The 12,162-nt window shown below is 44.4% G+C and overlaps 1 protein-coding gene across 1 annotated transcript in view; it reads left to right on the plus strand.

The window, feature by feature from the left end:
* Positions 1-10,738, plus strand: part of LOC8032629 (cytochrome P450 3A6-like) — a 30,616-nt gene extending 19,878 nt beyond the window's left edge. Inside the window, exons 9-14 of the mRNA XM_042294521.1 lie at positions 2,329-2,413; positions 5,055-5,163; positions 6,312-6,400; positions 7,871-8,011; positions 8,908-9,073; positions 10,658-10,738. Coding sequence (XP_042150455.1) covers positions 2,329-2,413; positions 5,055-5,163; positions 6,312-6,400; positions 7,871-8,011; positions 8,908-9,073; positions 10,658-10,738 — 671 coding nt within the window. The remainder of the gene's footprint in view (positions 1-2,328; positions 2,414-5,054; positions 5,164-6,311; positions 6,401-7,870; positions 8,012-8,907; positions 9,074-10,657) is intronic.
* The last annotated feature ends 1,424 nt before the right edge of the window (positions 10,739-12,162 follow it).

Consider the following 12,162-nt stretch of genomic DNA (forward strand, 5'->3'; position numbering starts at 1 on the left):
TACATGGTGGTCAAAAGTATGTGATGTGACGTCAGTGCAATCCATGTATAAGGACAGCCGCGCGATCTTCGGCAGGTGGCCGCCGAAGAGCGCGCGGCATTGCGCATTGTCAGGGGGGCGGGGAGACGCCGTGCGTGAGGAAGGTGCGCGCGTGCGGCGCCTGCGTCTGCAGCCTTAACAGTACAAAATTGTTGGTCTATACGCTTGGTCTGACCCCGGAGAGGATGTGCCAGAACCTAGCCATGGTCAGATTCGCTGTTAAGAAAAAAATTCAATCAATTCGTGGCCTCGGCTTCCTTCCGTTGTCGTTCGTAGACACGGTGAACCATAAACTCGTTGAAAGAGCCATATACATCGCCGTAGCGGCAACTGAGCAGGCGCGGAGCGGCGCCCGCTCGTCTCTGGCTCCGCGCCAGCTGTGCGACGCTCGTATTGTCCGAGGCGCTGGCGTGAGTTCGCGCCCCGCCGCGGACCGGTACCGCCTAGAAAAAAAGGCCTAGGCATGACGTTTCGTTAGTAGATCCCCGACCCGCCCCAAGTGGCAAACAGGCTGAAGCTTGACGAGAGTATGGGCCGCGTTACAACTACGTCGCATTCACTGGCGGCCACAGCTGAGTGCGCGACCGATGAGTGCGAGCTGATAGCAAGCTTCCCGATCATTTGCAATGTGCATGCGAACAGTCCCTGGGCCAGGAGCGCGAGCTAGCACGCACTCCTGGTTTTGAGACAGGCATTTTTAACGCGCGTGCTCAGCCTGCGGAAGAACGCTTCAAAGTAACAACCTCGAGCTCTCGCGCTTCTGGCGTTGGCTGCGTTCTCTGCTTAAGAATGAACGGAGTAAAAACAGCGCCCTCGAAAATGGCGTCCAGTACCAGCGTCCAGCGTCCAGGGAAGGGCTTTGCAACCCTTTGTACAGCTGTAAGGCATTTTCACTCATGCATTTGACGCGCCACATAAACTTCAAAGTTGATCGTGTGCTATAGGGACAGACGCTCGGCGTGTGCATCTGTTTGATTATCTGCTACAGAAAGCACTCCAGCAGACAATGGAGCAGACGATGTCGCAGACGATGCAGCAGACGATGGTGCTCATCCGGGCTAGCTAGGGGGCGCTGAGGGCATCTACTAGTCAGAGCCGTGTGTTGGAAGAGTTTGGCCAATAAGCGGAGCAAAGGCCGCCGCCAGCGCCGAATATTCCCCCCGCGCTTAGAGCGTAAAATACATTTGTGACACAGCGTCGACCAATCAGGACACCGCGACGTCACAATATTGCAAACGACATTCAAAGCGTGAAACAGGGGCGTTCAATCTCGGCCTCTCTGCTCCATCTCACAAATGTAGGCAGTGAAGACAAAGGTACAGGCGCGTGAACTTAGCTCAGCAAAACGCTTTTGTTTGTACGAGAACTCGTGCATAGGAGCCACTTTCCAAAGCCAAGCGCTCGTGCCCATGCCTTTCTCTGCACTGCTGATGTTGGCTTGTTAGAACAGCGTCCTGTGACTGGTGGAAAGAAAACAGTGCAAAGGGTGGGGCGCGCGAGCGTCTGGAGACGCGCAGTCCCGCTCGGCTCGTGCGCTTGCTTTGGCAGTGCTTTCTTTCCCCGTCTCAGCTGAGACGCTGTTTCTAGCAAGTTGGCCCTGGTCTGGAGCGCACGTTCGTTTATTCTACACCTAAATATTGGCGAGACGAAAACCTCGCACGCACAAAGTTTTCAGTCACTAAGAGTTACACATTTTAACTCTAGCGACGCTAAAACGGCTTGAATTAGTCGTGTCACAAATTTAGAGCTCACGACCACCGCTAGGGGCTGTTTCGTGGCCTGTGGTTGGCCCCGAGATGCTCGCCTATTCAAACCAATGTATGGCCAAACTCTCCCGATAAACGGCTCTGCTACTAGTGAAGAAGTTTAGAGGAGAAGACGCGCAAGCCTTGTGTTCTAGCTGGTATTACGCCGATACGACACCTCCCCACCACCCACTCTCCTCGCGACGTCATGCATGGCGCTGAAGCACGGACTTACATTGACGGGTTTTCGTGTAACCGAGCGTTTTTATGATAACGCATTAAAAAAAATGAACGGCAGGAAAGAAACATATAAGACAGCGTCTCTACATTAACTCTGAGTATTGTTGATTTCTCTTGTTTTGTTTGAAATATTTGAAATAACATTAATACGGCTTTGATAGAATTTAAAGTTCCCACGGTCACTGATTGCATCTCGTGCCTCGTAAGGTGCTCCTGGAAACTTTAATTCTTGTTGTGCGGAGGGACGTTTAAATGATGTTAAAGTCTTTCTTCTGACAACTAAACTGGGTTTCTTTCTCAGCAGCAGAATCCAAATTGAGCGGGCGCAAAAGGAGGACTCTGACCAATGCCGAGATACTGGGCAATGCTATAGTCTTCCTAATCGCTGGGTAAGTCGGTATAAATTGCACTAAATCAGTCATAAGCAGAGAGACATCCGACTTTTCAACATAAGCTAGGAGAAAATAACACATTATACGGATATTACATTACTACGACCAAGACGTTACATAGTTGATCAAAACCTATGCTTATAAGCCGCCCACCCCCCCTCCCCCCCACACACACACACAGAAATAGGTAATCTGAGTTTATATTGCTACAATTCGTTAAACAATATAAATGAAGCAACAGAAAGAACAAGTGAGCAAATGAATACAATTAAAACTAGGTTTGCTTATGTTTCCGTGTGTAATCGGCCAGTGGAGATAACATTTCTAATATACATATAGCGGTTGGGAACTATAGCCTTTGAACGCCACCATATTGCTGCTGCCTGTGTATATTGTCTGATAGTGAAGGCTTCCTAATAATTGCCAATAACCACAAAATTAGCGCCAAAACAAAGCATTATCTATTTAATTTGGTCAGACAACGTTTTTAAAGCACGGTCGTAAAAAAAGGCATTAGGATAACATGCCAGTGTTCGTGTGATGATGAAGTCTGCGTCGAGCTTTGGGGAAAACGCGTGACAATAGAACAGAAGAATGCATCCTCAAGCCAAGACGCTATATGCCAGAAAGTCAAGGACTACTCGCAGCGTCTCAGGTCACACTGTTAGGAAACTTTGTGGCAGACTGGTTATTTTCCCTAGCGGTTCCTCAGAGAGTTACCAATGACGGTTCTTCAAGGAGCGATCAATAGCGGTTCTTCAGGAAGCTACAAATGGCGGTTCCTCAGAGAGTTACCAATGGCGCCTGCTCAGGGAGTTACCAATGGCGGTTCTTTTTAGAGATTTACCAATGTAGCTGTTCAGAGAGTTTCCAAGAAAAGTTTACGTTCACTTCCAAAATTCTTGGACATTCGCCCTTCAGCAAAAAAGTTGTAAGACATAATTTCAGCCGCACATCTGCATACATCTGGAAGAATTATAGGCGAAACTAATACAATTTTAACAACAATTAAAAGCCAGGGAACGTAGATGCTAACACGCGATTACTAGAACACCAAAGATGGGAAAAAAGATATGCCTCTCGATACTGCGCGTCTGAACCTCGGTGTGGGTGACGCTGGCCATTCTGTTCAAACATAATAACAAACTATCCAACGAGATAGTTGAGGCATATAAAAAAGAAAATGGAAGGAGTATCATTTGTCATCCTACCATCCTTAATCCAGCGGGACTGGGTGGCAGCTTTTTTTGACCTGGGATAGGCGGCGTTTCAGTTCGAGAATGTTTGTTTCGCATTTTCGTGGAAGTGTGGAAGTGTCAATAAAATCAGAGCAGAAGTGATCGATTTTGAATCTTTCTAATAAACATTAATTTGATAATCAGCGCTTAATCTTGTGGTGAACGTTTCATCACCATGACACTCACTCTTTTGCATTATTTTCTATGAACCACCATTTGGAATATCTTGAATTTCTTCCGTCCATCATAATAAGGAACCGTTATGTACCCAAGGATTAGAATAGCGTCGGACACGGGAGTAGACACCAGATTCCACGTAGCAGCTGCATCCACTTTAGCAGAGCAAACACTTGAGAGGAGACAAGTCTCTTCTTGCCTGCTCTTAGATCCTTCCCAGTGTACGCCCTTCTAAGTGGAAAGGGCGGAGGGCTTAACGGAAGCAGCTTACATTGTTTTTCTTTACCTGCAACAGGGGATCGGAGGTGTGGTTTAAGTCCAAAAACCCGCAGAATAGGATTCGACTACACGATGCAATTTGACTCATTGTCCAAGAAACTGAGCTGCACTGGACATGAGGCGGAGCATTATTTTGGGAGGCAGTGTTTAGCAACAACAGCAACAAAACAACAACAAAAGCAACAGCAACAACAACAGCAACAACGAAAACAACTAACAACAGCAACAACAACAACAACAGCAACAACAACTAACAGCAACAGCAACAACAACCACTACAACAAAAACAACAACGACAACAAAAAGAACAACATAAACAGCAACAGCAACAAAAACAACAATAAAAACAACAACAACAAAAAAGAAGAAAGTTCGATCTTCTTTTTTTTCGCGATGACACAAGAATGCTGTGCCCCTACTAAGTGGCGCGTCGCTACTTTTTGTCTTCAAAAATTCAGGGTTGGCACTATTTCCGCAATTTTTATATTCCAACAGACTATACCCAGAAGCTCCTTGCTGATCGTGATTCAATCTGCAGGGTACTTATTGAAAAAGGCCACAATCTTATCGTCTCGCCACGTGGCGCGAGTTTCAAAAGAAAGCTGCGCCGAAGCAAAACCTTTCTGGATGATGTCTGTGGTTGGCTGGCAAGTTCTTGCCTAACGCAAACGAGGTTCGGCATTATGTAGGTGTTACATTCCTACTGACTATTGTATCACAATATTTATCTCTGTATCAAAATGAGCTGCTCGGCTAGTTGGTTTTCCGTATTTACAATGTAGCGGAATAATAAAACAGGTAGGAGAGTGATATAGGAAAGAACGCGTTTTTCCTATCTCTGGCTCCTTCCTGTTTTGTCTTTGCGCGACTTTCTAAATATCTGTCTCTGACCAAATCGGGAGAGTCACAAAGTATTTTGGCGCATCTTACTTTCTCTGACACAGTTTTGAGACGACGAGCACGGCGTTGACGTTCACGACTTACCTGCTGGCAAAGTTCCAAGACGTTCAAGACAGACTCAGGAGGGAAATAACTGCCATACTGGAGAGAGACGTAAATATATCTACGCCGTTTCCTTAAATTTCTATTTGTAAGCCAAATGTCTGTAAGTTTGATATTGATGAGGTGGACTCTCTACCGTCTTAAAGGTGAGCACAGTCATTGAACCAACCCTAAAACCATGCCCAAACTTGCATTAAATCACTTGATACCACGTAAGAAATAAAGCTGACATTGTGTTTACTTCGTCGTGATTCACTGAATCGTAATTTGTATACTTGAAGTGATTGGAGAGTATGGTCAAGAAAATATTTCGAAACAGCCGGGACAACAGGCGGACGAATTGTCAGGGAAGTTATTGGACGCCACGTCTTACTGCGCTCCGAAATGTCAGTGATTTTCGTATCAGACTGACGTTAGATAGATAATTAGAACAAAATAAAATAAAGGGTGCTTTACTTGTTTGCACCTCGAGCAAATTAGGCCCTCATTTATAAGAAGTCACAGTTGTGAAATAGTACGCTACGTGGCATACACACATAACACAAAATTTCTTTTTTTTGTGGCTCCGTCAGCAAAACCTTAAAATTTCGCAGTTACACTACTTCCGCCGAAACTCTAGAAAATTGAGATAATTACTGAAAACTCCCAAAAACACTACAAATGGCAGAGATATTAAGTTAACTTTTTGAAAGTTTGGTATTGACGCTATAACCCAAGGTTCTCAACGTTTCCTCATAGTTGTGTTACTGCAATTTGTTTCATTTGTTGATTGACCATTCTGAAATGCTTGAGTGTTAGAAATAGAAAATTATTAAGTAAAAACAAATATTTGTGTTATAAGTATACCAGAACTTACTCATTTACTGCTATAAAACAAAAACAAAAAATATGCGGTTATTTGCGTAGTCATAAGTTCCGAAATATAAGTCCTTTGATAAATTGACGATAAGTTAGATAAGAAAACAACAAATTGACAGCGACTTCTAAAAAAAAAAATAAAAAGCCGCAATTTTATAAAAAAAAAATGTTTTTACTGAAATGTTCCTTATTAGCAAATGGGCCTGCTATACGGAGCGCTTACTGATTGTATGTCCACACTACGAATGTACGGGGTGATAGACTTCGTGGTAGTTGTTCTTGGCGTTTGGAAAAGTGCATCTTGACTGTAGGTATCTTGAGCATACATATGACCGTTCCAGGGAAAGTTTACCTACGACAACGTCTTCGGCATGCGGTACCTCGACCAAGTGATCTCGGAGTCGTTGAGGCTCTATCCACCTGTCTCCGGGTAAAGGAAACCTCTTGATGTGAAAGGCTTCCACGCCTTTTTAACGTAATGGAGGGAAGCAACCATAGAATTGACCTTTCTACCGCACCAAATATAGTCAAAGCCAGCCAAGTGGAACCAAGGGTCTGGCATATGCCGAGGGCAAGTTCGTCTGCTTCTTTTAATAGGGGTTGTGGTGACGTCAGAACGCCGAGCTCTGATTGGCTGTGACTAAAGGATAGTGGGTAGACCTCGAAGCAAGCTGCCTTTACGTCTACCCACTATTGTTCAATGAGAGCCAATCGGAGCTCAGCTTTCTGACGTCACCCCAACCCCTGAACAAGAAGCAGACGAACTTGTGTTTCGTATTATGTGTAGCGCTTGTCCTGTTTATTTCTGCCACTTGTCCTTGTGCTTTGCGCTTTTTAAATTTATTGGATTGTTAAAGTCTCACTGTCAGTATAAAAAGAGGAATCGAACGTTCAATTTACGCTCACAAAGAGCGTGTTCGTCTAATTACACATGCCAACTTTGAACAGGGGCGGATCCAAGGGGCGGATCCAAGGGGGGGGGGGGGGGGGGGGTGCGACGACAGAGGCGGCTGCCTCCCCCCCCCCCCCCCCCTCCCTTCTTTCTCGGAGGGCAATTTGATATGGGTGGACCCCCCGGTGCACAAGAAAGAATGGGAGAATAGTATTTTTAAATATTTCCCCCCCCCCCCAAAAAACAAAAACAAAAAACAAACAACACAACATCAACAGAACACACACACACACACACAAAAAAGCGGAGTTCTGGATCCGCCCCTGACTTTAAACGTTTTTCAGAATGCTTAAAGGTTTAAAAAAAAAGACAAAATAATTGGGAAACGCATTTTTTTACTAGACAATACTCGTTGCCACCTAAGAAAATAGGAGGTTTTGCGCATTGTTTATACGCTACGCGAAGTGGTTCTTATAATATCTAGTTGTTGAGCGAGAAGCTATAGATTTTGGCGATTGAAACGTATACATGTGGAAGAGATATGATATAAAGTTCATCTAAGATGCAGCGACATATATCGTCATTCAACACGTGAACAAGAGAATTAGCAACATTCCGCGAAGTGCCCGACTTCTTTTGAGGTGAATATAAGTAAAGGGAATGTGAGCTGATTTTCGGAACACGCCACATATATGCTTTTCGCTGCCTTAGCTACGCAGAAGTCGTTCTATTTTTTTTTCTACTAAAAAACAAATGAACACAATCGTAGTCACTGACAACTTAAGAAACACGAGGCGTTTCTGATAATGTTCATATTCCTGCTTTTTGCTTGGTTTTTCGAAGTTCTTATCACCTAATGCAGCAATAGGATTGGGTTTGAAGTGATATTGAGATGACGGGAACGATCACCACAACCTGCGTTTTGTAAGCTTCCCGCGAAAGCAGTTGGTTGCAAAGTCATCAAGGCGGTTGCCACGTATGGCAATTTTCTTACGTTTCGTTTGTTAGGTTTACCACAAGAACCTGCCAGCACGACTACGAGCAGAATGGACTGAAGATCCCGGCCGGAATGAACGTTGTGATTCCACCATACCATCTTCAGCACGATCCAGCATTGTGGAGTGAGCCCGAGAAGTTTGATCCGGAGAGGTGAGCCTGGAGAAGGGGAATTCTTCCCTCCTCGAACACACGTGAAGCGAAATATACGACTGCAATATTCGAGCGAAACATCCACGCGCACTTCCCACTAATCGAATAAGGAGAATGTGAAGACACAAGGCCTTTTTCCAAAACATATACGAAAGGCTGCGCTTGTACGGACACGCATGTTGACGTTGTACATAACTTAAACATCACTCCGAACATTGATGAGAGGATTATGTTTGCCTCCTCGCTCTTGTTGAGCAACACGAGAAATAATAACATCCCGTGTTAAAAACAACAAGCATAACTGGTCAGCTAAATTCCTCTGGCATCGTTTCTGGTTCACTCATTTTAGCTCGACATAGAGCTTATATCTGGACTGGTCGCATGACAGTACGAGGGTTTTTGTAATGCGAAGAAAAAAAAATATATAACTTTATAATTTTTTTTTTCATGTTATCATTCATTTTTCGCTCATGTGCTGTATGTTAGCCGTCTCTTTGTAAATTTTGAATGATAATAAACTTCCAGTTTCGTCAAGCGTTGCTAGTAGCTAACATATTTTACATCTGAAGGTCAGAATGGTACATCTTAAAAAATGCGACTTTTACACCGAAAAAGAGTGTAGATGCCTGCACAAAATTGAGAGAGGGAGAGATGGAGAAAGAAAGAGAGAGGAAAAAATATTTTCTTTATTTACAATCACGAAGAGGTCAACCTGATAAGAAAATGATTTCCTGCTTTGAAAAGGTAAGAATTTAATCGCCATTCATTTAATGTGATGTCAGTGACGAAACACCTGGTTACGTCACTGACAACACCTGGATGTCAGTGACGAAACACCTGGTTTACTGCACATATCTTTACTTCGGCCCTGCATTTTCTTTGTATCCCTGAATCAGATTCAGCGCCGAAAACAAGGGAAGTTTCGACCCAATGGCCTTTCAGCCCTTTGGCAGCGGACCTCGTAACTGCTTGGGAATGCGCTTCGCCCAACTCGAGATGAAACTGACGCTGGCCAAGATGCTGGCAAAGTACAAGCTCCGTTTGGACAAAAGACACGTTGAGGTTTGTGTAATCAATCTTTCTTGCGTCATTCAAAGAGCTTTCTGAAAACAGTAGAAAGTGCGTGGAAGGGACTGTTCGGAGATTTAACGTTACATTATTGCTCATGTTCGGTGCCCCTTTCTGGGCGCGTGAAATCATGCTTCGAAGTTCACGTTCAAACTCCCGGTGTAAGATAAGGTTTTGGAAAATACAAGGTATTAAAACTCCTTATCATAATTTTCTTAAATCACCTTAAACTGGGTGGGGAACGAGAAGAATACAAATGGGAAGTAAAGTGAAAGGAACAGAATTGCAGAAGGCAATGTTGCTATGACTCGAACTAGCTTAAGTTTTTAAAACATGTGATGACAACGAAAGAGGCACATTGAAGAAACCTGAGTCATTCTGGTGCTTAAAATCATTGTTTCCGGTTACCTAAAACTTGATCTCAAATTGAAACAAAAAACAAAACGGCTCTTCGTTTTATAGAAACGTTAAAAAAGCGATAACAAATATATTAATTAATAAATCAATAAATAAAAACGATATCGCCTGAGTGTTTGTTTACCGCATATAGAGGTCAGAGAGCCGATTTTTTTAATGGTGACGATCGGGAAAACGCGCCTGCTCAGCGCTGAACACTAAAACAAAAAAAAAAGAAAAACGCTGGCACAAAAAAAAAAGGGAGTGAAGTTTTGATATTTTTAGTCAATCTAGCACACGGGAAAGTGTTCAAAATGTAAGATTGGGTGTGTTGGTAAGACGTGATCATTAAAACGCACAGCGTAAACAGACGACAAAAGAGAGAGGACACACAAGCGCTTGTGTGTGTTTTCTCTATTCTGCCCCGTTTGTTTACGCTGTACGTTTTAACTAATTAACGGGAACAAGAGGTCGATATTGTTTCTAAAGAGGTTGGTCAGAATGCCGAAAATGTGTTTCGTGGCTGCTGAGATTACTACAAAAAAGAGCAGAAGATTCTTAGGACCTTGGTTCTTTACTTCACAAACGCTTTGCAAACGCGAGATAGTACAAAAAAGAAATGAAAATATTGATAGAAAAAGGGCTTCCTGGGGTGCATGAACGCCTCGCGGTGACACTTCACCTGGCTTCAGTCGTTTTCACTGGGATCATGGTAGCTAAATTATTGTTTTGAACAGTGACACGTATAGTTACAGATAACGTAACTCTGAGCAACCTTTGCCTTCGGCAACTCTGTTCCATTCTCTTCCACTTTGGATTCGTCTCGTCCTCCACCCCGCCTGAAGTGGTATAAGAATGTAATATTACGAAGTTTTAACAAGCTGCGTTCTTTTAGACACCAACAGGCTCATCGTCCTACCGTCCCTCCATTCGTCCGTACATTTCCCGCTAAAATTAGCGAGAAAATTGATGTTACGTGACCTATGCATAACGTGTCTCCGCTAGAGGTAGTGGGGAAATCAATAAACATAACTTCAAACCACGAAACGACTGGATGTCTTCTAGACAAATTCGAACGATCGATATAAATACTCGATTTTATAAATCATAGGACTTCAAAGGACAAAGGTCGCTGTCAATTTGTATAAAGATGAAATAATTTCGCTTCACAAACTATTTCAGGAGGACCATCTTAAGCTGGGCTCTTCCTTTGCCCTCTGCTACCCCCTCGACGGCGCTTGGTTGAAGGTGAAGAAGCTCTGAAGCTCTACTGCGTCCAGAAGCTAAAGTTCCTGATGCGCAGAGCGCGTGCGCAGAAGTTCGTTTTCTTCATGTGCGAAGCATTCGCACAAGCACCGTTTCGACAACCGGTGCTAGTCTGCTACACCGCCCTAATGTAACGTAGGAAACATAAATTGATCTGTTGGTGTGTTTCATTTGCTTTTCATTCTGGTTTCATGCGCCGAGTCATGGCGAGAAAAGAAAGGCATAGTCCCCTGGCAATTAGAGAGACGCAGGTCGTCGTCTACTGCGGAGCGAAAGTTCGTCTGCTTACTGCGCAGGGATTACGGTGACGTCAGAATGCCGACTTGTGATTAAGTCTGATTGGAAGAATGGTCGGGAGACTTTATTGCTAGCTGGCCTGAGGTCTACCCACTACACTTCCAATCTAGCAAATCAGACCTCGGCGTTCTGACGTCACCGGAACCCCTGCGCCAAAAGCAGACGAACTTGCGCTACGTATATGGTTATTCCGCTGTGTCATTGGCTGAGGAGGAATCAAAGGTGCCTGGGACACGCAACGCCCAGAGTTTTACAAAGGGAGGCCACAACGAAATGTCGGCGCTTATTGTTCGGTCTATACGTGTTCAAACGAGCAGTATCACATCGGACACACCAATACGTTCTTAAAAAAGATACACGAAAAGGAATTTTAAAACGAATTAAACGATTAGCAAAGAGCACGTGGTGAATGTCGCTAAACCCTTGTTTTGAATGTCCGTCTATGACGATAACTGTCTCGCGTAGAACTATACATGCTCTGAACCTGACGTCATCTCGACAGCTCTACGCCCAGCACAATAGAAAGGGGAAGGAGAAACTCCCCACTCAAAAGGACCCTATTTTGTGTGTTTCCCGGACGTCGCTATATTCTCCCTCTACAGGTTTATAGAAGATTAACCAGTTACTTAGAGTTCACACAAAACCAGATTTCCGGTTAGTTACGGTGGCCACATCGCTGGCGTGCTTCGACCGCTTCGGTGGCTGGAACGGCTAGGGCCTCCTGACGACGTCAACCTCACCGCAGTTTTGTTTATCCCGAGACGTCACAAATGCGCCGGATGGGACATGCTCTCCGCTGGCTGCTCTTCGAGCACTTGTCAGAGTGGGCCGTTTACAACAAAAATGCAGCCACCAGGCTCAAAATACAAATGTGCGAATGCCATTTACGGATATTGGGGATCCATATTCAGCCTGTTTCTCAGCTCGACGGGAATATTTCAAATTTCGTCTTAGTATCCCTTTAAGCTCTCAGATCCAATAGCGCATTTCATTGTGTTGGACGCTTGCTCAATAATGGCGGCGTGTGGCCGGGAGAAAGAGAGAGGTCGGGAGAGGAGGGGAAAAAAATTACACCATCTTCCCGAGGGGAACCATGGGGTGATGGGGAGCATTGCGGATCGTTA

The sequence above is a fragment of the Ixodes scapularis genome, unplaced genomic scaffold, assembly GCF_016920785.2.
Source record: "Ixodes scapularis isolate PalLabHiFi unplaced genomic scaffold, ASM1692078v2 PGA_scaffold6__148_contigs__length_123643588, whole genome shotgun sequence".
Lineage (NCBI taxonomy): Eukaryota > Metazoa > Arthropoda > Arachnida > Ixodida > Ixodidae > Ixodes > Ixodes scapularis.